Source organism: Schistocerca piceifrons, chromosome 2, assembly GCF_021461385.2.
Source record: "Schistocerca piceifrons isolate TAMUIC-IGC-003096 chromosome 2, iqSchPice1.1, whole genome shotgun sequence".
NCBI classification, from domain to species: Eukaryota; Metazoa; Arthropoda; class Insecta; order Orthoptera; family Acrididae; genus Schistocerca; species Schistocerca piceifrons.
The window spans coordinates 709,566,967-709,593,363 of record NC_060139.1 but is presented as its reverse complement, the minus strand read 5'-3'; the positions used below and the strand labels follow the sequence as shown (position 1 = coordinate 709,593,363).

At 42.3% G+C, this 26,397-nt stretch overlaps 1 protein-coding gene and 1 pseudogene across 1 annotated transcript in view; both read right to left on the bottom strand.

Annotated features, from left to right (window-relative positions):
- The window catches only part of LOC124775776 (esterase FE4-like), a 78,315-nt gene extending 64,564 nt beyond the window's left edge, over positions 1–13,751 (bottom strand). The window contains exons 1-2 of the mRNA XM_047250606.1: positions 13,728–13,751; positions 4,136–4,273 (exon numbers count right to left, since the gene is read on the bottom strand). Of these exons, the coding sequence (XP_047106562.1) occupies positions 4,136–4,273; positions 13,728–13,751 (162 nt within the window). The remainder of the gene's footprint in view (positions 1–4,135; positions 4,274–13,727) is intronic.
- On the bottom strand, positions 10,490–10,607 carry LOC124778646 (annotated as a pseudogene).
- Positions 13,752–26,397: the final 12,646 nt, after the last annotated feature.

Here is a 26,397-nt window from a genome sequence, read left to right as displayed (position 1 = left end):
TGAGGAGAAATTGAATAGAATTAGAGAGAAAAGATATTTAAAATACAACTTAGTAAAAGAAGAGGTTGGTTGATAGGAGACATCCGGCGATATCATGAGGTAGACAGGTTCAGAAGGATGTCGGTTTGCAGTGGAGGCTTGCACACGATATACGAGTGCTGATCCAGAAATAAGGTTCCAAAAGAGCTCCTCCCGCACGGGAAGCTACTAAGCGAAATCCGCCAACACAGCTGTGCGCGGCAGTTCCCCATTCTCGATTGCACCCTACGGCGCTTCGCTACGCTGCTCAGTATTTGTAATGGCTCAGCACCTGTCCGCAAATGAGGTGCCCACTGTTGATCCCGCCTAGTGCGGGAAAGGGGCTCTGTCCGTGGATATTCATAGTAAGTTGACACAACTGTATGGCGACAAATGTATGTCCGTTCAACTTGACAAAAATGGTGCAGGGAGTTTAGTGCCGGTCTGAAGCAAGTCCACAATGAAGAACAGAGTGGAAGACCCTCAGCTTCGGAGGCGCTTATCGAGACGGCCCAACGCGAAGTACTTCAGAACAGGATTACCGTCCGTGAACTTGTTTCTCGGATTCCTGAGAGCTCTTACGGTGTAGTTGAAAGAGCTTTGGCGGTAAAACTGGGCTATCACAAGTGCTGCGGGCGATGGGTACCGCATACCGCGTATGCTGACAGCAGAACACAAGGAGAGGTGCCTTCGCTGTGTTCGCCAGTATCTTCAAAAGCGTCAAGATGATATGGATGATCTGTTGTTACGGGAGACGAAACGTGTGTTTTATTTCACTCCCGAAACGAAAGAAAAATTCAAAGAATGGCGTCATTCAAGTTCACCAGTCGCAAAGAACTTCAAAATATCCGCTTTATGGCCATTGTGTTTAGGGATCGTACGGGGATACTGGCGGTCGATTTCATGGAACGTGGGGCAACACTCAACTCAGATAGTTATTGTGAAACACTACGAAAACGCATGCGAGCTATCTAGAACCGTCGGAGAGGACGACTGACAGAAGGTATAACACTGCTTCACGATAACGCACGACTTCACGGCCGCGCGGGATAGCCGAGCGGTCTAAATGTGCTGCAGTCATGAACTGTGCGGCTGATCCTGGCGGAGGTTCGAGTCCTCCCTCAGGCATGGTTGTGTGTGTTTGTCCTTAGGATAATTTAGATTAAGTAGTGTGTAAGCTTAGGGACTGATGACCTTAGCAGTTAAGTCCCATAAGATTTCACACACATTTGAACATTTTTGAACGACCTCACGTCTCCCGCCAAACCCAGGAACTTTTGACAAACTTTGATTGGACTGTTAATCCACCTCACAGTCCGGACCTCGCACCTAGTGATTTTACTTGTTCTCCAAGTTAAAAGAACACTTGGTGCCCAACGCTTCTGAATCGACGACGAAGTCAAAGAAGAGGTGAAACTCTTCCTCAAAGGACTATCGACAAAGTTCTACGACATGGGGATACAGAAATTGGAGCACCGTCTACAAAAGTCCATAGAAAAAGATGGTAATTATGTAGAAATATTGAGTTGAGATTCTTCTTTCCAAAGACGTAAATTTTTATGAGAATAAACAATGCTGTCTATCTGTAAAAATGAAGGCAATCTCGCTTCTGGATCAACACTCGTACTAGCGTGGAGAGTTGGATCAAGCCACTTTTCGAACTGAAGATCACAAAAGCAGCAAGACGAACGCTGATAAACTAAATACAAGTAAAAAAGTTCAGTTGTGAAAAGGGACAGATGATTTCACACAGTTTTCTTAAAACAGTGGAAGGTGTGTAATACGTTACATCAAGATAAATTTTTATTACATTAAAATTTTAGTTATACTCTACAAACGAGTTTTCATCTAAAGAAAACGATTGTGGATAGGTCGAGAGCTTACAATCGATATTAGACTGGCAAAAGGTGTGGATAATTTCAGAATGAGATTTTTCACTCTGCAATGGAGCGTGCGCTGATATGAAATTTCCTGCAAATTAAAATTGTGTGCCGGACCGAGACTCGAACTCGGGAACTTTGCCTTTCGCGGGCAGGTCCCGAGTGTGAGTCTCGGTCCGGCACACAGTTTTAATTTGCTAGGATGTTTCAGCGTGGATAATTCATCAGAATTACGTGATAATGTCAAATATCACTGTAAAAGAGATCCACACGTGACTAGTTCTTTTACTACAACTTCTGCTGCTGCTGCTAACACTACTACTTACTGTTTCGATGGTGACGCTACCTTACCCAACGCAAAAACAATTCGAAAGTTTCAGTATTGGTGCAATTATCAATAGATGTTTGTACTCTCTATCATTACTTGTGGCCACTGTCAGTAACACTATGTTGAGAAAGTCGATTATAGGGTGGCTGCACACAAGAGGTTCCTTACGTTTCCTTTTTTGCTTAGTATATGTTCGAAGGTTGTAATATTCATATCTTTTACAGGAAATATTTGCTCCATTACACTTCTGAGAAAACCCTAAGACGAGTCACTGGCAAACTTTATGAACGATGCATTTGCGGATGGCTCGCAATTAAATAGTTAGTCTGTCTCAAGTGAACAGAATCAACCTGAGATGAATCGAGAATTTTGTTCGTAATTGCAACATTTATCAAAAGAGAGAAAGGTGGCGCTATAGTTAAATAGTTAGATTCGCATTCAGAAGAGAGAGCTTCACACCTCCGTACGCGCATTCATATTCAGGCTTTCCATGATTTTCCTGAAATGATTCAGACAACTGTCGATACGCTCCCACTGGAAAGGTCATTGCCAATTTATTTATCCATCTTGGCCTACGTGAGTTTCTGCTCTGTCTGTGCTGACGTCGTCGACAGCCCTGAGCGCCCTTTCTTCTTCGTTTGCGCTTTGATAAAGAGGAACTATTCATTGATTGTCAAGCTACATTCTTGCTTATAGGGGAAGTGAGAGATTCGTACGTTTAAACGAACTGGAACACAAGTTTTATTCCTATATACGAACAGTTAAAAATGACATAAGGATTTCCAGTATACATGAATTATACACTGTGACAGTTCACCTTGACAGAAGGAGGAAATTATGTCTTCACGTGGAATGCAGTGTCTGTAAAACGGTTCTGCGAAAGCCGCTATTCCCAGTCCTGGAAAAACTCAAAAAGAAGCTTTCCTTCTGTAGGGTGCAACGTCTAAGACAGTTACATGAATATGTTTTCAAAGAGGAGTCCATAGACATCACTGGACCTCTGAGTGCAAGAACTGGTAATTTCGAATCGTTTACAGTGTTGATGGTTTGTTTTATAATTATAGTTATAATTATAACTATGACTCTACTTTCAACCCTGGCTGTTCAGCTGCATACAAACAGAAACTATTAAAGAAGTTTGTATGAATAGGAACTATGAAAGTTGTTTGTATTTGTCCTAGCTGCAGCTTTTTGAGGTTCACACTAATTCTTTACTCACAATTTTTCTGCTCAGATTGTACGTAATTTATTCCAACATATACGTTTCGGCAGACTGCTGTCACCACATGAGTGCCTTAAAGAATCAACTTTTCTTCATGGATCTGATGACGACAGTCTGCAGGAATGTGTGCCGCCTAAAAAGAAAAAGAAAAAGAAAAAGAGTTTAATTGTATCATCGCCACCCACCTCCGGAAAGACTTCCTGTTTCCGATCACCACAAAAAATTTCCATCGTCCCTCCAAAACCGACCAACATTTGTTGTATTCTATAACTCAAAAATCAATATGATCACCAGAAAATTGTGCATTATTGTAATCACGCCCTACATATGGACTCAGCATCGCTGTTCTTGAATCAAGTCTTGTAGATGTCCTTTACGTTGTTACATATGCCTTTGGGCTACAGTTACTGCACTATTAGCCTGTATGCTCCCATGTTACGCAGATTCGAATAGTTGAAAACGTGAAACTTATTGCTCTTCAAAAAGTAATTTGCCTTCAGAAAGCCAATGGACTTAAACTTCCATTCACGAGAGAATTTCTTTAACACACTAAGAAATAAAAGTCTGTTGCGTTAGTAACTGTCATTGGTCTATATTTCAAAACAAGGACGTACGGTTTGTGAACTTTTTTCTATTCGACACTCTCAGAATATGTGCAGCAAACGATAGAGAGGCGTATTTACTTACCTGGAACCGGAGATCTCCAACTGGCGGTTCGGCATATGGAATGCCTTCAAACATAAACATGGCTTTGTCTGTGAAAGTTTTTGACACCTGACCCCTCAAAGTGCCTTCTTGTATTTCCACTGTTACATACTCTTGGGCCTGCAACAAACGTAAAGAAAAATAAAAAAAAATTGTTACAGAGGGCAGGATGCGGAAGGTCTACTTTAAGGTACATCGAAATGACTACATAATTTAGACCTATGTCACCAAGCTACAAGGAAAAAGTGAGAACATACTTCTTTCAAGGAATGAAATTAGAAGATAAAAGTAAGATCTCACAAAATAAAGGACGTGGGATAAAATTTCCAAGGTGATTGTTTTTTGCAAGTTTATCTGATACGTTGGTGCTCAGGTCCAGTGTTTCTGTTTTTCATGTAAGTATTCCCGTTGCTATGGGTTTATTTATTACTGACATTTTTATTGTAATTCACTATTGCTGCAGAGTTTACATACTGTCATTTTATCATTCGGAGACAGTGAGTGGAGCCGTGGACAGTAGAAAGTGGAGAAATCGGAATATTCCCCTCATTTTCCTTTGTTTGGTTTCAGTAGAGGGCTGATAGTAGCAGAGGCAGCCAGAAACATTTGAATTGTGTGTCGGGATAATGTCATCGAACAGATCAAGGCAAGGAAATAGTTTTCTCGCTTTTAAATGGTTCAAATTGCTCTAAGCACTATGCGACTTAACATCTGAAGTCATCAGTCCTCTAGACTTAGAACTACTGAAACCTAACTAACTTAAGGACATCACACACTTCCATGCCCGAGGCAGGATTCGAACCTGCGACCGTAGCGGTCGCGCGGTTCCAGACTGTAGCGCCTAGAACCGCTCGGCCATCTCGGCCGGCTTGGAAAGTTGTTGAGAAAATATGAAATCAACTCATTTGAGCACTAACGTAAATCCTTGAATTCTTTCTAAACACTGTTTTTCTTCTGGTATTACTCGTACTATATTGATTTTTGAGGAAGAATGAAACAGGAAGGAAGCAACATTAGGGTTCAAGGTTCCGTCGACTGCTAGGTCATGAGAGTCAGAGTACAAACTTGAAGTGATCCTGTGGCAAGGATTGGTAAGGAAACCAACAGTGTTTTTTTCGAGGGTATCATCCTAGACTTTGCCTGGAGCGATTTAGGGAAATCACAGGAAACCTGAATATGAATTTCCAGACGCGGATTTCAACAGTCGTCCTCACTAATGCGAGGACAGTGTGGTAACTGCTGCACCATTTCTCTCTGTGAGGAAGAGCAATTAGCCCATATTGGTAAACGTAAAGAACACTAATGTGAAAAACAATTTTGGAAGCTACGAGCAGTGTTCAATAAGTAATGCAACACATACTTTTTCGCGGCTGAGGGAATGTTGAATATGTTGTGGGACAACGTGGAATATTTCCGCATCAGTCCCTATAGTTCCATGAAGTTCTGATAGATGGCGGCGCTGAATGTAGCCTTCAAAATGATGTAACGGAAGGGCGTTCCAGCTGAGCATAACCATTGAGCCTCTTTTGGTGGAAGACCACAGCATCTTAGATCTTCACAGGCGCTTGCTGAATGTCTACGCACACCTGATAGTGAACAAAAGCAAGGTGAGTCGTTGGGCGAAGAGTAGTCATCGTGCAAACCTTTCCGATTTCCTGCGCGAAGGCCGTAAACAGCTGGAACGAGCGGACACTCTCATACGACGTGATCGACGGATCACACAGTCCGAAACCTCGCTGCCCAACTGGATGTCTCTGTTGGTAGAGCTGACACACTCGTCCACCAGTTGGGGTCCCCAAGGGTGTGTGTCCCCTGGTTCATCGCCGCCTAACAGAAGATCATAAGGAACAACGAAAGGTCATGTGTGAGGATTTTATGGCTAATTACGAGGCTGATGGTGACAATTTTTTGTCGAACATCGTCACAGGCTATAAAACATGGGTTCGACAGTTCGAACCGGAAACATAATGGCAACCCATGGAGTAGCGCCATACCATCTCTCGTCCGAAGAAAAAGTCCAAACCCACACACTCAGCCAAACAAGTCATAGCGACGGTATTCTGGGAGACTGAAGGGGTTATTCTGTTTGATGTCCTCTCTCATGGTGCAACGATCAACTTTTAAGTGTACTGGGCTACCCTCAGGAAATCGAAGAACCGATTTCAGCATCTTCGCCATCATAGAAACGAAAACTACGTTCTTATTCTTCATGACAAAGCAAGGCCTCACCCAAATCTGCGCATCCGATGGGAGCTCAGAAAACTTCATTGGACTGTTCTTCTCCATCCACTTTACAACCCGGATCTCACACCTTTCGAATTCCATCTGTTTGGTCCACTGAAGGATGTACTCCATGGGAAGCAGTAAGTGGATAATGGGGATGTTATTGATGCAGCAATACGTTGGCTCCGACATCGACCAGTAGGGTGGTACAGTGCGGGAATACAGGCCCTCCCAGTAAGGTATCATGAGGCTCTCGCACTCAACAGAGATTATGTTGAAAAATAGTATTTTTTAGTGAAAAGAGTGGGGATATTATTGTGTTCTGGAATCCTGAATAAAACCAGACTGCTTTCAGAAAAGAAATATGTGTTGAATGTAAGCTCCTCCTATTTTGACATGTGTTGTTAGAATGAGAATTTGAAACGTATTTTTCTAATTTAGAAATGTAGCCTCACCATATAACGTTTTCTCGGAATGTTTTTCTTTTTTAACTTTTTGGCCCACGGAATTATGCAGAACAAATAGGTTTATTCGTTTTTATGTTGGTTTGTTACTGATAGTGAAATAAGCTACTTCATTACGTGCAGTGTTGGGGTTTCTTATGTAGGTAATGACCTACTTGTAATCTCAATAATTTCACTTTACCTACTTCTTAGATTTCACTGTCAGAAACGACCTTCTACTGTACCTCTTCATAATATAATGTTGTGCAGATAGAGTTGTCACTAATAGATCATAGATGTCTAAGAGATCAGGAACTGTATAGTCTACTCTATCAATGTGCTGTGTGCGTCGCTCTGAAAATATTATGAGTTCCACAGTTGCTCATTGCGCGAACTGCAGTTGCAACTTCTGCGATCCTCATTAGGTAAAATGGAATAACAAGGAATTCAGACATAGTTCTGAAATAAAAGTAGTCAGAAACATGTATTAGAAAATTAAAAATAAGCTTCCTGATTAGCTTAAGTCATTCCATTTAGACATTAAAAGATCAAATAGATTAATAAATTATAAGATTTTTTCATAAACATTTCCAGCCGCATATTGTAGGGAACGGTTTAACGTCCAGTCAAAAAAGAAGTCATTAGAGACGGAACACAAGCTTCCAAAGGAACTGCCCTGGAATTCGTCTTAAGAGATTTAAGGATATCGCGAGTAACTTAAATCTGTATGGTCGTACGTGTATTTGAACTTGTCGAGTGTATTGCGATGCGGCTAATTCACTCTGTCTGTAGCTCGCCTGCAGTAACTGCTACTTTTGTTGTACATGCTTCGAATTTGATCCGCACGTGGCTTCGATATGATATGAAAGCGCGATATAACGTTTGCCTGTGTAGCTAAGGGGCTGCAGCCCTCGCGTGCCAACCGTGAGTATGCAGCTCCCTACCTAGCCGACTTTAGGGCGATGTGCGTGAGCCTTCACACAATCGTTGACCACCAATGACTGGAGGGTGGCCATCCCACGACAAGTACTGTCAGTCATGAAAGAAATGGACGCAAAGAGCAAGAGCCGTAATAGTACCTTTTCGAGCGAGTTTGTGCTGGTAGTCCATCAACTTACATTCCGCAGACGTACGCCGTTCGGATTTGGTGAAAGGCGGTCTTCGATATTGACTTGTTATTTTTGTCTACAGAAATCTCAGGCAAAGCGGAATTCTTGAGGCGTATGGACTTGTTTGGTGATCTATAAGTGTGGACTCTATGAGTTACTGTTGGGAGGTAGCGACTATACCGTAGTGATCGTTACGCTATGTGTTTCAGTGAAATAAATGGTTGTAAAACCGTCGTAAGTTTCATTAAGAAATACCAAGAAAGAAGGAAGTAGAAATTCAGGAATACAGAAAAACAAGTCGCTGAAGAATGAAATAAATAGGAATTGAAGGTGGGTTAAGACGAAACGGCTGTATGAAAAATGTGAAGAAATCGAAAAAAAGGGTTTTCGAAAGGACTGACCCAGCAAATAGAAAAGTCAAAATAACTTCCTGTGAAATCAAAATTATAGGTGGTAACATTAAGAGCGCATGGGAATTCCATTGGATAATGCAGAGGAGAAAGCGGATAGGTGAAAAGAGCACATTGAAGGCCTATATGAGGGGGTAGGAAATGTCTGATGTGGTAGAAGAAGAAACAGGAGTCGATTTAGAAGAGACAGGGGATCCAGTATTAGAATCAGATTTTATCAGAGAGCTTTGGAGGAATTATGGTCAAATAAGCAGAAGGGACAGATAACATTCCATCAGAATTTCTAAATCACTGGGAAAAGTGGCAACAAAACGACTATTCACGTTGGTGTGTAGACTGTATGAGTCTTGCTACATACCGTCTGACTTTCGGAAAAATATCATCCACACAATTCCGAAGACATCAAGAGCTGACAAGTGCGAGAATTATCGCACAATCAGCGTAACAGCTCATGCATCCAAGGTTCTGACAAGAATAATATGCAGAAGAATGGAAAAGAAGACTGAAGATTGTTAGATGATGGTCAGTTTGGCTTTAGAAAAAGTAAAGGCACCAGAGAGGCAATTCTGACGTTGTAGTTGATTATGGAAGCAAAAGTAAAGAAAAATCATAACACGTTCATCTGATTTGTCGACCAGTTAGAAACATTCGACACTGTAAAACGGTGCAAGCTGTTCCAAATTATGAGAAAAATAAGCGTAAACTGTAGGGAGAGATGGGTAGGAACAATAAAACTGCAAGCCCAAAAACGAAGTTCCCGGATTAAAAAGGCTGTAAGACAGGAATGTAATCTTCCTTCCCTACTGTTCAATCTGTACATCGAAGAAGCACTGATGGAAATGAAAGAAACGTTCAGGAGTAGAATTAAAATTCAAGGTGAAAGGGTATCAATATACGATTCGCTGATGACATTGTTCCCCGAGTGAAAGTGAAGAACTATTACATGGTCTGCTGAATGGAATGAACAGTCTAATGAGAACAGAATACGGATTGAGAGTAAATCGAAGAAACACGCAAGTAATGAGAAGTAGCAGAAATGAGAACTGCGAGAAGCGTAACGTCAGAATAGATGAACAGGAAGTAGATGAATTTGAGGAATTCTTCTACCTAGGGAGCAAGATAACCAGTAAGGAGCAAGGAGGACATCAAAAGCAGACTAACTGGCACTGGCAAAAAGGGCATTACTGGCCAAGAGAAGTCTAATAGTATCAACCACAGCCCTTAATTTGAAGAAGAAATTTCTGAGAATGTACGTTTGGAGCACGGTATGGTATGGTAGTGAAACATGCTCTTTGGGAAAACCGGAACAGATGAGAATCGAGGCATTTGAGAATTGGTGCTACAGACGAATGTTGAAAATGAGATGGATTGATAAGGCAAGGAATCGGAGAGGAAAGGAATGTGTGGAAAACACTGACGAGGAGAAGGAACAGAATTATATGACATCTGTTAAAACATCAGGGAATGCCTTCTATGGTATTACACGGAGCTGTAGAGAGCAAAGGTGTAGAGGAAGAGAGAGTTTGGAATACATCCAACAAATAATTGAGGACGTAGGTTGCAAGTGCTACTCTGAGATGAAGGGGTTGGCACAGGAGATTTCGTGGCGGACTGCATCTAACTAGTGAGAAGACAGATTACTCAGAAAAAAAATTCTTTAGGAAGTCTCCCTCATTTATTGATGGTAACTAGATTGTCACTTGTGTCCATTCTCAAACCATTCGGCTTCATCAGTGACCCAATACACTTAAGGGAACTGATGATATCAGAATAGACCCAAGTCCGAAAATAAACACTACTAATGAAGCTTACGAAGGTATTCCAATCATTTCGGTAATATATTCAGTGTCACTGTTGTTTCTGGCTATGAGGTTGGAGCTATGCTCGTAATTTATGAACATTAGTAGCTTAGAACGCGCAACCTCGCTCGCGTTTGCATAGTAATTACTAGCACTCCGTCTTCAGGCCACGAGTGGCCTACCGGGACCATTCGACCGCCGTGTCAACCTCACTGGAGAATTCGGATAGGAGGGGCGTGGGGTCAGCACACCGCTCTCCCGGTGGTTATGATTGTATTCTTGACCGAAGCCGCTGCTATTCGGTCGAGTAGCTCCTCAATTGGCATCACGAGGCTGAGTGCATCCCGAAAAATGGCAACAGCGCATGGCGGCCTGGATGGTCACCCATCCAAGTGCTGACCACGTCCGACAGCGCTTAACTTCGGTGATCCCACGGGAACCGGCGTATCCACTGCGGCAAGGCCGTTGCCCTGCATAGTAATTACGACAACTATAGTTTCATAAACATGAAAAACTGATACAGCTGACTCTTTCTCTGTGTAATTCGGACAGGGCCGATTTGTCGTGGTGACAGTTACATAGCTTTCTTGGATTTAGTTTACAAATTGTAACCCCTTCTAAACTTTTCACACTAATTAAGGCCATAGAAACATTGCCTTTTCCGAATGTAATCTGGCCTTTTTACTTCTTGTGGTGACACTTCGAAAGAAAAAGTTTTATCCCAAACACACATTTCCTTATTTCTCACCAAGACGTCTAATGCCAGTTTCCATGTATGCAACTTTGAAAATTCTTTAGTATTTCTTTAATAGTGATTTACTTCCAAACAAACTTTCACCCCCTTAGGATCTGAATTTCCAAAAAACTGAAACCGAGAAGACAAATATCAATTTTAACAATTTAGCTTCAACAGTGCTTTAGCAGCTCTTTAATAATGAATGAATTTTTGGTAAAACATTTTCATCCACTTAGGTGTTGAATTTCCGAACAGACTGATACATTTATTTCTCTATTTGTGACAAAAAAGTATTTTCGTTGTTCTAGCTTCAAAATGAACATAATAGTTACATATTTTCAAGAAAACCTTTCGTTCCCTGTCTGGAAAAACCCATTCTTAAAAGATGCTACAGTTTAAGAACAACACCCTCACCAAATTTCAAGTTTCTGTGTTAAGTGGTTTAAACTGACTAATGTTGAGTCAATGAAGCAATCAGGACAATTCATTTATATGGAGACTGGTACAGCCTTTATGCAGTTGAGTGACTACTCAGAAGGACGTCGTTATCAGGAGAAAGAAAACTGGCGTTTTACGTATCGGAGCGTGGAATGTCAGATCCCTTAATCGGGCAGGTAGGTTAGAAAATTTAAAAAGGGAAACGGATAGGTTAAAGTTAGATATACTGGGAATTAGTGAAGTTCGGTGGCAGGAGGAACAAGATGTCTGGTCGCGTGAATATAGGATTATAAATACAAAATTAAATACGTGTAGGTTTAATAATAAATAAAAAAAATAGGAGCGCGGATAAGGTACTATAAACAGCACAGTGAACGCATTATTGCAGAAAATATAGACACGAAGCCCATGCCTACCAAAGTAGTAGGCAGTCACTTTTTCGAATAGTTTATTATTGCATTAACCGGTTTTCGAACCTTTTCAGATGAATTTTCAGACGGTTTTCCGGAAGTTACGTTACTATTTCTAGCATAATGCTGAGTACTGGCTCTGTGACAAGAAGATGGAACGTGCTTTAGTGTATGACCATGACTATTGTTTATCTGTCGATATGGATGCAAATTTTGCTTTTTACTTACTTCGACAATATGGGCGGCTTTTTCCTGTTAGTGTCCATCTGTCTGCTTCTATTCTGATGGCGAGTTCATACATCACTTCACAAACCTTTACACAAACTGTATTCATTTACATTGTGAGAGCAAAACTTTGCCAGAGTCCAGCATGTGCTAGACAATTGTTGCTTGTATCAAAGATCTTGACAAAAAGATATGGCATTGGCCTATTTTGGTCAGAGATGTATTACAGTCGATAGAAGGGCAAATATTTTAGTCAGACATGAGAGCACAAAATAAAATAAATACATAAATGAATTACTATAAGAACAAACCTCAAGTGATCTGATATCTTATTTATCTTCATGCTTTAACGTATAATACAGTCAATTTATGAGCAAATATTTTAACCAAAATTGGCATTAACAGCGAATGCCCAGGAATAAAATAATACGGAGCCAGTACCGAGAATTATGCTAGAAATAGTGATGTAACTTGCAGAAAACCATCCGAAGATGAACCTGAAAAGGTTCGAAATCCGGTTACTGAATAATAAATAACTTTTCAAAAAAGTGGCTGGCTGCAGTTTTATGTACGAGTATTTACATTCAACTAACAGTTACCGGTTCTAAAATATCCGTAATGATAAGGTTAATCCGAATTATGTCTGTATCGATTACTTTACGCGGTTAATCATTCAGAAAAATCGTTGTGTACCGTTAACCTCCCGACTGTATTTGATTTAACATTTATTGATAATATTGATTTGGCCAAAGACCAGCAGACGGAAAATATCGCAAGATTACGCCCGCGGAATGCTGACAGAGATTGTTGACGCAGCACTTTTAGATTTGTATCGATGCAGTGAAGTGTTTATGTGTCCACAGCGTCATTAGAAACAGCTATGGCAACGGCAGCGTCGTCGAATGCACTGCTGCATCAGCAAATGGCTCAAATGGCTCTGAGCACTATGCGACTTAACTTCTGAGGTCATCAGTCGCCTGGAACTTAGAACTAAATAAAACTAACTAACTTAAGGACATGACACACATCCATGCGCGAGGCAGGATTCGAACCTGCGACCGCAGCGGTGGCTCGGTTCCAGACTGTAGCGCCTAGAACCGCAAGGCCACTCCGGCCGGCCTGCATCAGCATAAATGCAATACTGCTATCACAATGTGTGACTACGAGTACATAAGTGAAACATTTTTTAGCCGGCCGGTGTGGCCTTGCGGTTCTAGGCGCTTCAGTCTGGAACCGCGTGACCGCTACGGTCGCAGGCTCGAATCCTGTCTCGGGAATGGATGTGTGTGATGTCCTTAGGTTAGTTAGGTTTAAGTAGTTCTAAGTTCTAGGGGACTGATGACCACAGATGCTAAGTCCCATAGTGCTCAGAGCTATCTGAACCATTTTTTTAAAATATTTTTTGTACAGAACTGTATTACTGAGGTACCCAAGTAAAAAAAATTAACAGCGTTACATTTTTACTTACAGAGAAAGAGAGAGTAACTTCTTAAATGATAAGTGCCAGTATCCATAAGCTGAGGTTTCAAGTAAAGACACAGAAGAATGGCAATCCACTTCATATCTTTGTTAACAATAGGACTTTCCCTAGCTGTAAACATAATAAAACATTAACTGTTAAACTGAAAACAGCATTCACACTTCTCGGAGTTAAGAACAGTTGCCAATTAGCTTACGCCATTACGAGCATAGTTAATAATTATGCAATTTTGGCAGCTCTTGGAATCATTAACCTATAAAGCAATGTCACCCTTAATGAAACCATCGAGATAAGACGCTACCTGGTGGCTCACAGCAGAAACCATAGAGTTCGTTGAAATTCTGGAGCTCTCACTGTCCTACAGTTACTCCACGTTTAATAACAATATTTTTTTATCAAAAACAAGGCCTTGCAACGGGAAATAGCTTGGCTGGCAATTTAGGTGACATTTTTGTTAAGGACTTGGAAATAAATTTTTTTTATAAATTTCCGACTGTAAAGAACAAGTCATCTGTTGCGTTACGTAGATGCCATCTTAGTGGCGGACGTAATCTTAGCGCTAAAGATATCGACGTCTTCGCCCAACGGTTTTGTGCTATACATCCACGCAGACTGAGAAGAATAGCTGTATTAACTTTTTGGATTTCGCAATCTTTGAAACTAACAATAGGCTTACATTTGGTATTTACAGAAAAACTTACATGTATTCACGCTAAATCTTGCCACCCATTGCGGTACAAGAGATACCTCTTTACTTCCATGGTTTACTGATTTATCTATTTGCCACTAGGTAAACGAGAAATTCGTAAGGAACTAAATATACTAAAACAGACAGTCGTGGCAAACGGGTACAAGGAAATCTCTGTCACCCGTCTATACAACAAAATAAAGAAAAAAAGAGCAGAACCACAGAAAACAGTAAACAGTAAGAAAAAATTTGACCTGATGACATATTACGGACAATTTTGTCAGCCCTTTTAGAAGCAATTAAAGAATGCAACCGTCTGATGCTGCTTAAAAATAAGTAACACTAAAAATGCAGCCTAGACGAAAGATATGTGACAAACTTGTAAGTAGGCTGTTAAGGTTTTTATGTTGGTAACGCCATGTAGCGCTCTATATGAAAATCACTGACTGTGCTGTGTGCAGTCTGTGGCTGGTTTGCATTGTTGGAATTTGCTATTGTAGTGTTGGGCCGGTGGCTGTTAACAGTACGAAGCGTTGCGCAGTTGGAGGTGAGCCGCCAGCAGTGGTGGATGTCGGGAGAGAAATGGCGGAGTTTTGAGAGCGGATGATCTGGACGTGTGTCCATCAGAGACACTAAATTTGTAAGACTGGATGTCATGAACTGCTATATATATTTGGCTCTGCGGTTCTAGGCGCTGCAATCTGGAGCCGAGCGACCGCTATGGTCGCAGGTTCGAATCCTGCCTCGGGCATGGATGTGTGTGATGTCTTAGGTTAGTTAGGTTTAATTAGTTCTAAGTTCTAGGCGACAGATGACCTCAGAAGTTAAGTCGTATAGTGCTCAGAGCCATTTTGCTATATATACACTCCTGGAAATTGAAATAAGAACACCGTGAATTCATTGTCCCAGGAAGGGGAAACTTTATTGACACATTCGTGGGGTCAGATACATCACATGATCACACTGACAGAACCACAGGCACATAGACACAGGCAACAGAGCATGCACAATGTCGGCACTAGTACAGTGTATATCCACCTTTCGCAGCAATGCAGGCTGCTATTCTCCCATGGAGACGATCGTAGAGATGCTGGATGTAGTCCTGTGGAACGGCTTGCCATGCCATTTCCACCTGGCGCCTCAGTTGGACCAGCGTTCGTGCTGGACGTGCAGACCGCGTGAGACGACGCTTCATCCAGTCCCAAACATACTCAATGGGGGACAGATCCGGAGATCTTGCTGGCCAGGGTAGTTGACTTACACCTTCTAGAGCACGTTGGGTGGCACGGGATACATGCGGACGTGCATTGTCCTGTTGGAACAGCAAGTTCCCTTGCCGGTCTAGGAATGGTAGAACGATGGGTTCGATGACGGTTTGGATGTACTGTGCACTATTCAGTGTCCCCTCGACGATCACCAGTGGTGTACAGCCAGTGTAGGAAATCGCTCCCCACACCATGATGCCGGGTGTTGGCCCTGTGTGCCTCGGTCGTATGCAGTCCTGATTGTGGCGCTCACCTGCACGGCGCCAAACACGCATACGACCATCATTGGCACCAAGGCAGAAGCGACTCTCATCGCTGAAGACGACACGTCTCCATTCGTCCCTCCATTCACGCCTGTCTCGACACCACTGGAGGCGGGCTGCACGATGTTGGGGCGTTAGCGGAAGACGGCCTAACGGTGTGCGGGACCGTAGCCCAGCTTCATGAAGACGGTTGCGAATGGTCCTCGCCGATAGCCCAGGAGCAACAGTGTCCCTAATTTGCTGGGAAGTGGCGGTGCGGTCCCCTACGGCACTGCGTAGGATCCTACGGTCTTGGCGTGCATCCGTGCGTCGCTGCGGTCCGGTCCCAGGTCGACGGGCACGTGCACCTTCCGCCGACCACTGGCGACAACATCGATGTACTGTGGAGACCTCACGCCCCACGTGTTGACCAATTCGGCGGTACGTCCACGCGGCCTCCCGCATGCCCACTATACGCCCTCGCTCAAAGTCCGTCAACTGCACATACGGTTCACGTCCACGCTGTCGCGGCATGCTACCAGTGTTAAAGACTGCGATGGAGCTCCGTATGCCACGGCAAACTGGCTTACACTGACGGCGGCGGTGCACAAATGCTGCGCAGCTAGCGCCATTCGACGGCCAACACCGCGGTTCCTGGTGTGTCCGCTGTGCCGTGCGTGTGATCATTGCTTGTACAGCCCTCTCGCAGTGTCCGGAGCAAGTATGGTGGGTCTGACACACCGGTGTCAATGTGTTCTTTTTTCCATTTCCAGGAGTGTATTATGACTTTTGAACACTATTAAGGTAAATACATTGTTTGTTCTCTATCAAAATCTTTCATTTGCTAACTATGCCTATCAGTACAGTAGTTTGAATCTTTCATTTAGCTGGCAGTAGTGGCACTCGCTTTATTGCAGTAGTTCGAGTAACGAAGATTTTTGTGAGGTAAGTGATTTGTGAAAGGTGCAGGTTAATGTTAGTCAGGGCCATACTTTTGTAGGGATTATTGAAAGTCAGATTGAGTTGCGGTAAAATTATCGTGTGTCAGTTTAGTGTTGATCAGAATAAGTAAAGAGCGAAATGTCAGTACGTTCAGTTCTGCTCAGCTATTTGAAAATCAAATAATGTAAGAGGTTTATCAGCACAGTAATTCATAAATTTTTCTAAGGGGACGTTTCAAACTAAATAAATTTTTGAATTCAGTCGTCTTTAGAATACAGTGCACTGCTTGTGAGAAGTTTTATCTTGGGCATATGGGCTGGTATTTTAGCATCAGGTTGCAGGAATCCACACGCCCACGAAACAGAACTGCATCTGGAGAGCACTTCATCGAGCACAAGCAGACCATAACTAGCATAGACTACAATATGAAGATAGTTGAAGACAGTATATACTGCACCTAAGTGACGTCCATTGAATCTTTCGAAAGACACAGAGATTTGTGGGAATAGGAAATGCCAGTCTTCTAAACTTCTTAGTGAACATAATGAATTATCACCCTGCGCCTTCTTTTCATTATATGATACGGTGTTGTCGGTCTCATGTGCTAGTGGAACTCTGTTTCTCCCCCGTCCCAGTGCTGCCCACTTTTTCCTGTGTTGGATTGGGCGATCCTGCTCTGCACGCAGCCTTTTTATCGTGTTTTGCTATGTTGCTTTCATTTCGCTTAATTGTGCACTGTTTACGTCACAGACAACCACTAGCAACTAGGTTTTATAATTTTAAATTACCATTTATTATGATATCTTTGTCTAAGCTTTACAGTTTTTATTAAATGTGTTTCTTATTCTGTCCATTTGCTCTATGACTTGGTCCCGAGCCGCCCGCGGTTTCTTAGATCCGTTCGTAGTATGCCCGCTGTGCATGTGACTTCGTTATCCTTTGCCATACTGCTGTCAATTAATTTTGTTGTACTTTTTCACAGACGCATGTTTGCAGCTACCTTTTTATAAATTAAACTAATATTTCCATTTGGACCCATGTTAAAACTCTAGCTGTTTCTTAAAGTATATTTTAGTGTATTCGATTTAGTTTTATGCAGATAATATTTCTACTTTTTAACAGGCCGTTGGAAACTGCGCTCGGCCAGCGACATCTAGCGGCCACACCCCCTCAACTGTTCGTACCTTAGTTGTAGACACAGTACGCCAGTGACGACCCGACGTTAGGGGCCTTCTTTTATCAATTTTATCATGATTTCATTCTATGCCATGGTGCCATTCATGAACACATATTTTATATGATTACTCTGTTAACGTCATAAAGAGAGGTATGTTTGCTCGTCTTCCAGATTATGTATATTACAATACCGCTTGTAATAATTGGTAGCGCACTAATACATACATTTTTTATATTATGGAAATTTTCTCTTTTTAGATCAATTAGATGACGACCATAGTGAAAGAAACCGCGAATTGCATAAAGAAATATTTGCGGTCAGAGGCTGTTGTGGTATTCAAAAAATTACAAGTATAACGTTACACCACGTCTGGCCTCTATGCACGGACTGATTCGGTTGGAATGGGGATCATGAAACGTCTGATCCCCTCTGAGGCAAGGCGGTCAGTAGTTGTTGTATTTGGTCCCTGATATCCTAGACGCTGGCACTGGAATGGAGTGACGTTCGAGATGGTCACACAAATGTTCTACCCCGGACATATCGATGGATCTTCCTGACCACAGGAATACCCAGACAACTCGCAGACAATTCATAGAGAAAAGTGCCACGTGTGGATGAAGTACTGTCTCATTGAAAACCGGCACCACGAGATTGTCACATGAGGAAATAGCTTGTTCGTGATGTGATCTTGTGCCCTCAGAATTCCGTCAAATACTGCCAGTCCTGACCTGAGCCTATACCCGATGGCTACCCTCACTATAACTTCCGGAGTAACACCGCTCTGTCTCTCCAAAATATTATAATAATGGAACAGCTCCCCACGTCGCCATCATAGGCATCAATGTCGGACATGTGTGACAGCACAGAACTGAGATACGTTATTGAACACAGTGAAACGCCATTCATCAGCAATCCATGGATCCCAAACCCAGCCGTTTGTTCTGTGGTGTTTACGGCAGCTTCCGAGTGGGACGGTAATCCCCCAGTCCAGTTGCTACGGATCTCCGACCGATAGAGTTGTATGTCAGAGAATGTTGCAGGGAATCCATTATTTGCCCTTGGATATCAAGTGAAGGTGCGAAGAGGTTATGGTGTACTTGGAACACAGTAAAGTGATCCTTATTTGTGATCACGGGACGTAGCGATGAGAAACCTGACGACGAGTATGGCTGCCTCCACGTTTCCGTGGTGTTAGACATCTGGACACTGTCACACCCGAACACCTCAGAACTCTTGATATTGCACATTTCGACCAGCCGGTCAAATACACTACTGGCCACTAAAATTGCTACACCAAGAAGAATTGCAGATGCCAGAACTGACATGTGATTATATTTTCACGCAATTTGGGTGCATAGATCCTGAGAAATCAGTACCCAGAACAACCACCTCTGGCCGTAATAACAGCCTAGATACGCCTGGGCATTGAGTCAAACAGAGCTTGGATGGCGTGTACAGGTACAGCTGCCCATGCAGCTTCAACAGGATACCACAGTTCATCAAGAGTAGTGACTGGCGTATTGTGACGAGCCAGTTGCTCGGCCACCATTGACCAGACGTTTTCAATTGGTGAGAGATCTGGAGAATGTGTTGGCCAGGGCAGCAGTCGAACATTTTATGTATCCAGAAGGACCCGTACAGGACCTGCAACATGCGCTCGTGCATTATCCTGCTGAAATGTAGGGTTTCGCAGGGATCAAATGAAGGGTAGAATCACGAGTCGTAACACATCTGATATGTAGCGTCCACTGTTCAAAGTGCCGTCAATGCGAACAAGAGGTGACCGAAACGTGTAACGAATGGCAAACCATACCATCACGCCGGGTGATAACGCCAGTATGGCGATGCCGAATACACGCTTCCAATATGCGTTCACCGCGATGTCGCCAAACACGAATGCGACCATCATGATGCTGTAAACACAACCTGGATTCATCCGAAAAAAAGACGTTTTGCGATTCGTTCACCCAGGTTCGTCTTGAGTACACCATTGTAGGCGCTCCTGTCTGTGATGCAGCGTGAAGGGTAACCGCAGCCGTGGTCTCCGAGCTGATGGTCCATGCTGCTGCAAACGTCGTCGAACTGTTCATGCAGGTGGTTCTTGTCTTGCAAACGTCCCCATCTGTTGACTCAGGGATCGAGACGTGGCTGCACGATCCGTTACAGCCATGCGGATAAGATGCCTGTCATCTCGACTGCTAGTGATACGAGGCCGTTGGGATCCAGCACGGCGTTCCGTATTACCCTCCTGAACCCACCGATTCCATATTCTGCTAACAGTCGTTGGTTCTCGACCAACGCGAGCAGCAATGTCGCGATACGATAAACGGCAATCGCGATAGGCTACAATCCGACCTTTATGAAAGTCGGAAACGTGATGGTAGGCATTTCTCCCCCTTACGCGAGGCATCACAATAACGTTTCACCAGGCAACGCCGGTCAACTGCTGTTTGTGTACGAGAAATCGGTTGGAAACTTTCCTCATGACAGCACGTTGTAGGTGTCACCACCGACGCCAACCTTGTGTGAATTCTCTGAAAAGCTAATCATTTGCATATCACAGCATCTTCTTCCTGTTGGTTAAATTTCGCGTCTGTAGCACGTCATCTTCGTGGTGTAGCAATTTCAATGGCCAGTAGTGTAGTAGCCTATAGTGAGACGCATTTCAGACTCTGTCAGGAGCTGATAACGCTCATTAGAGCACATTGCATCTCGTCTTTCACAGTGATCGTTCAACACCTGACGCTGTTCAAACGCCATGTATAGGCCACCAAGCCTGGAAACAACACTGAACAGGAACAACAGTAATGTACGCTGGTGTCCTCTGTACCTGTCGAAGTGCATTACATTTCTAATTAGGTACATCCTCCAGATAATATGTATGTGTACAAAGCTACACTGACCACGTCTACTGGGTGATTTAATTTTCTTATCAGGCAGTTTGTATTGAATATACATATAAGCAATTTTACAGATAGCGTACACTTGCTAGGCGTATTAATAGACTTACCAACAGGCATATCGGTGATAAAGACAGGTAAAGTAAAACGGTTAACTGAAATACTATCGTAAACTCCATATTGGGCTGCTGTTGCTCTCCTTCTACTGTCGCTGCAGGGATCTGTTCGAAATATTGACACCAGGCAAATTAAGTACCTAGGCAGGCAGTTGATAAGTTATCTCATTTCATTATCATGTAGCTGAGGAAACTAGCCAGGAGTAAAAAAAGACACACAGTTAACAGCAAGTGTCTTGGCCAGATAAGGGGGATTTCAGTGTGTACATCTGTAAACACTGAAGGGGGCTCCAGTGCTGATAAAGTGCTTGAAATTTCAGGAATAAATCGACGACAATGACAGTATATGTCTAGAAATAAATGTTAAGAAACACATATTTCACTATTGGAAATAGACAGGTATTATACAGGGAGGTCTGAAAGTGGTAGTTATGAAAAAAGGATAAGTGTCTGCTAACTACTAAGCAAGTAATCATCGAAAACTATGCTGAATGTGTTTCATACATGGAATTTTTTATACTTTCTATGTCAGTATGTGTGTAACTGACATTCTTCTTCTGTATTCAAAAAACAAAAATAAAAATTTTGTTTGGTTGCTAAGACTACTAAACAGCAGACCTAAACTATACTGGAAGAACATATTGTTCAAATAAATCACTCATCTCAAAGCACCTGGCTGTCGATGACCTAAAAATCATTTCTCCACTGTTAGTATGTTACTGCAAAATCTATAAAGTTTCGGGATTCTTGAAATAAGCTTCTACCAGACAGTTATCATCTACTAATTCGCGTGGAGAAGTACACTGGTTTCCGAAGCATCACATGAGATCCCTTCTTCGCCAATGCTACACCCTGAGGAAGCAGACTGAAGGTGGCTGACCTTAGCCAACAGCTCATTCAGCTCTTCGCGAACTACGACCAGCTCGTCCTGCATATGCACACACCATGCACACATTGTACCCGTTGTTGCAACTGTTAGTCTTGAACAGAAAGAAATTACAGACTACATTACTAGTATAAGTACCTTAGCAAATACGATTAGTGGTTCACATTATTACTAAAATTCAATCTGTCAGATATATTTATGGCTTTTGTTCTGTAAATTTAAATGTGAAATTTTGTTTAATCTTCATTCTGAGAATGTCAGAAATAAATAATTCAACCACGAAGGAGGTAGCATGCCAGTTTCAGTCTGAAACGATACCTAAATTTCGCTAAGTGCTTAGGGTCCTCTTTAAGTGTACTTCTCGTTGTCTGCCTCAAGAGGTACAGCGGGCTATTCGCGATTCTGTCCTCTAGAGAGCTGAACGAAACGAAAATGAGCATAAGGACAGAGATGAGAGAAGCGTTCAGTGACTTTCAAAGTAATTTTGTCAACTAATCTGAGTAAAAACCCCAAGAAGTTTTAGTCTTACATAAAATTAGTAAGCGGTTCCAAATCCTGTATTCATTCACTCAGTGACAATCCTAAAGCTAACAGAGAGAAAGCCGAAATACTGAAATCGTTCTTCCGAAATCGATTCAATGTGGAAGAACTTACCACGGCCCCTCCTGAAAGTCTTCGTATGAACGTCGTAATAGCAGGTACTGAGATAACCGGTGCCCGAATAGAAAAGCAGTCACAATCGCTTAGAACCAGATGAGGTACCTACAAGATTCTACAAAGATTATGCCAAAGAATTTGCTCCTCATCTACCAGTAATTTATCGTAGATAGCTGGAGCAACGAAGGGTACCTAGCGACTGAAAAAAAAGCTCAGGTCGTTCCCATTTTCAAGAAAGGACTTAGAGGCGTATAACAGATGCACATGATTATAGACCTATGTCGTTGACTTCAGCCTGTTAAAGAATTATGGGACACACTGAACTCGCATTCGGGAGGACGACGGTTCAATCCCGCGTCTGGCCATCCCGGTTTAGGTTTTCCGTGATTGCCCTAAATCGCTCCAGGCAAATGCCGGGATGGTTCCTTTCAAAGGGCACGGCCGACTTCCTTCGCCGTCCTTCCCTAATCCGATGAGATCGATGACCTCGCTGTCTGGTCTCCTTCCCCAAACAACCCAACCCAATTATGGGACATGTTCTAAATTCAGGAAGTATGACCGTTTTGGGGAATAAAAATAAACATGGGTTCGGCACACAGAAATCTTGCGTAACTCAGCTCTTTCTGTTTCTCCATGAGATCCACAGCGCCGTAGGCAACAGGGCTCAGGTTTGATGTCGTGACTTTTGACTTCAGGAAGGCATTTGACCCCACCTCGCGCAGCTGTTTAGTGAAAAAAGAAGGAGCTTAGTGAGCTTCGGACCAGATTTGTGACTGGATTCAAGACTTCCTTACAAAAGCGGCAGGTGCAAACGTAATTACCGGACTCCCCAAGGAGGTGTCGTAGAACCGTTACTGTTAACGATATATGTAAATGATCTAGTAAAAAGCTCGAAAGATCCTTGAAGACTGTTCGCAGATGGTACGGTTGTCTATAAATAAAGAAGCTACCCCAGAAGACAGTACCGATTTGCAGAACGACCCGCACAGGATTAACGGCCGGCCGAAGTGGCCGAGCGGTTCTAGTCGCTACAGTCTGGAACGGCGCGACCGCTACTGTCACAGGTTCGAATCCTGCCTCGGGCATGGATGTGTGTGATGTCCTTAGGTTAGTTAGGTTTAAGTAGTTCTAAGTTCTAGGGGACTGATGACCTCAGAAGTTAAGTCCCATAGTGCTCAGAGCCATTTGAACCATTTAAACCAGGATTAACGAATGGTGCAGGCTTTGACAGTTGACACTGAACGTAAATAAACGTAAAACACTGGGGGCATACATGGGAAAAGAAATCCACTATTATACGAATACACTATTGACGACATACCACTGGAAACAGTATCCATCGTAAAAAGGACTAATTTTCCATAGCGTCCTAATGTAGAATAGCCACATAAAACAAGTAGTACAAAAAACAGATGCCAGGCTTGAAGAAGCTTAAGGAAATGTAACACATCCACGAAGGAAGTGGCATAATAGGCCTTGTTCGACTGATTCTCGAGTACTATTCATCAATCTAGGATACCTACCAGGTGCGTCTGATACAAGAGGTAGGGAAGATCCAACGAAGAGAGGAGCGTTCCTCTACAGGATCGTTTAGTCGGAGCGAGAGCGTTATAGAAATGCTCAATAAATTCCAGTGGCAGACACTACAAGTAAGGCGTTGTACATCACTGACAGATTAGCTACTGAAATTTCGAGGGTGCATTTTCCAGCAAGATACAGACAAAATATTACTACCTCCAACATGCTTTTGTGGTCTTTAGTCCTTCAGTACTAAATTGGTGATCCCTTTATGTCTCAGAATGAGTCATATAAATTGATCCTTCTAGTCTGGTTGTGCTACAAAATCGCTTTCTCTCCAATTCTATTCAGTACCCTCTCATTAGTTACGTGATCTACACATCTAATCTATATCATTCTTCTGTAGTACGACATTTAAAAAGCTTTTATTCTCTTCTTGTCTAAAATGTTTATCGTCCATGTTTCACTTCCATACACGGCTACATTCCATACAAGCACTTTAAGCAAAGGCTTCCTAACACTTTAACCTATATTCCATGTTAACAAATTTCTTCAGAAACGCTTTTCTTGCCATTGCCAGACCACATTTCATAACCTCTTTGCTTCAATCGTCATCTGTTATTTTACTGCCTCTAATATCAAAATTCATTTACTTCTTGAAGTGTCTCTTTTCCTAATCTAATTCCCTCAGCACTCTTCCACCACTTTCCATTGTCCTTGTTTTCCTTTTGTTGATGTTCATCTTATACCCACCTTCAAAGACACTGCCTATTTCGTTCAACTGCTCTTTCAAGTCATTTGCTCACTCTGACAAAATTACACTGTTATCGACAAACTTCAGACATTTTTAGTTTTGCTCCCTGAACATTAATTCCTTCTCAAAAATTTTCTTTGGTTTTCCTTACCGCTTTCTCAATTTACAGACTGAATAACATCAGCGGGTCTATAACCATGCCTCACTCCCTTCTCAATCACTGCTTCTCTTTTATGCCCTTCAATTCTTGTAGCTGCCGTCTGTACAAGTTGTAAACAGTCTTTTGCTCTCTCTGCTTTACCCCTGCTACCTTAGGAATTTCAGTGAGAGCAGTCAAAGTCAGTATTGTCAAAAGCTTTCTCTAACTGTACAAGTGTTATAAACGTAGGTCTGCCTTTCCTTAACTGTCTTCTATGATAAGTCGTTGCGTCAGTATTGCCTCACAAGTGCTCACAATACTCCAGTATCCAAGCTGATCTTCCCCGAGGTCGACTGCTACCAGTTTTTCCATTCTTCTGTAATAAATTTCGTGTTAATATTTTGCGACTATGACTTATAAACAGATAGTTCGATAATGTCCACAGCTGTCGGCACCTGTTTTATTTGGAATTGGAATTACTCCATTCTTCTTGAGGTCTGGGATTATTTCGCCTGTCTCATGTATGTTGTACACCATATGGAATAGTTCCACCGTGGCTGGCGCTCTGAAGGCTAGCAGTTGGCCTGACGGAATGTCGCCGACTTTCGGGGCCTCGTTTCGACTCAGATCTTTCAGTGCTCTTTCTAATTAGTCTATCAGTATCGTACTTTCCATCATTTCCTCATCTATGTCCTCTTCCATTTCTATGATATTGTCTAGAATTTAATCTCCCTTGTATATACCCTCTATATACTCCTTCCACCTTTCAGCTTTCCCATCTTTGTTTAGGACTGGTTTACCTTCTGTGCCCTGTATATTCATACAGTTGTTTTTGTTTTTTCCAAAGGTCTCTTTAATTTTTCTGTAGGCAGTATCTATCTTTCCTCTGGTGATATATGCTTCTAAATCCTTACATTCCTGCTTAGCCATTTCTGCTTAGCCATTTTGCACTTCCTGTCATTACCATTTTTAGACGTTTGTAATCCTTTTCAATTGTTTTATTTGATGCATTTAGATTTTTTTTACTTTCATTACTTTAATTCAGTGTCTTCTATGCTGTGTAAGGATTTATAATTGGCTTAGTCTTTTTACCTATTGATCCTCTGCCACCTTTACTATTTCATCTCTTAAAGCCAGTATTCGTCTTCTAATGTATTCCTTTCCTTGCTCTAGTCAGTCGTTGCCCACTGCTTCCTCTGAAGCTCTCAACAACCTCTGACTTCTTCAACTTATCCAGGCCCCATCCCCTTAATTTCTTCAGTTTTAACCTACGGTTCACAAACAGTAAATTTTGGTCAGGGTCCATATAGCCCCTGGAAATGTGTTACTGTTTAAAATATGGTACTGAAATCTGTGTCTTGCTATTATACAATAAATGTGAAAACTTCCGGTGCCTTCAGGTCTCCTCCACGTATGCAATTTTCTTTCATGGTTTTGAATCACGTGTTAGCGATGATTAAATTATTCTCTGTGCAAAATTCATCAGGCAGCTTCCTCTTTTATTCCTTTCCGCCTGTCAATATTCACCTAAATTTTTTTCTTCTCTTCCTTTTCCCATTATGTGTTTCCTGTTCCCCATCACAATTAAATTTTTGTCTCCCTTAAGTCTGTGAATCATTTCTTTTGTATGATCATACATTTCTTCATTATCTTCAACGTCTGCAGAACTAGTTGGCACATAAACATG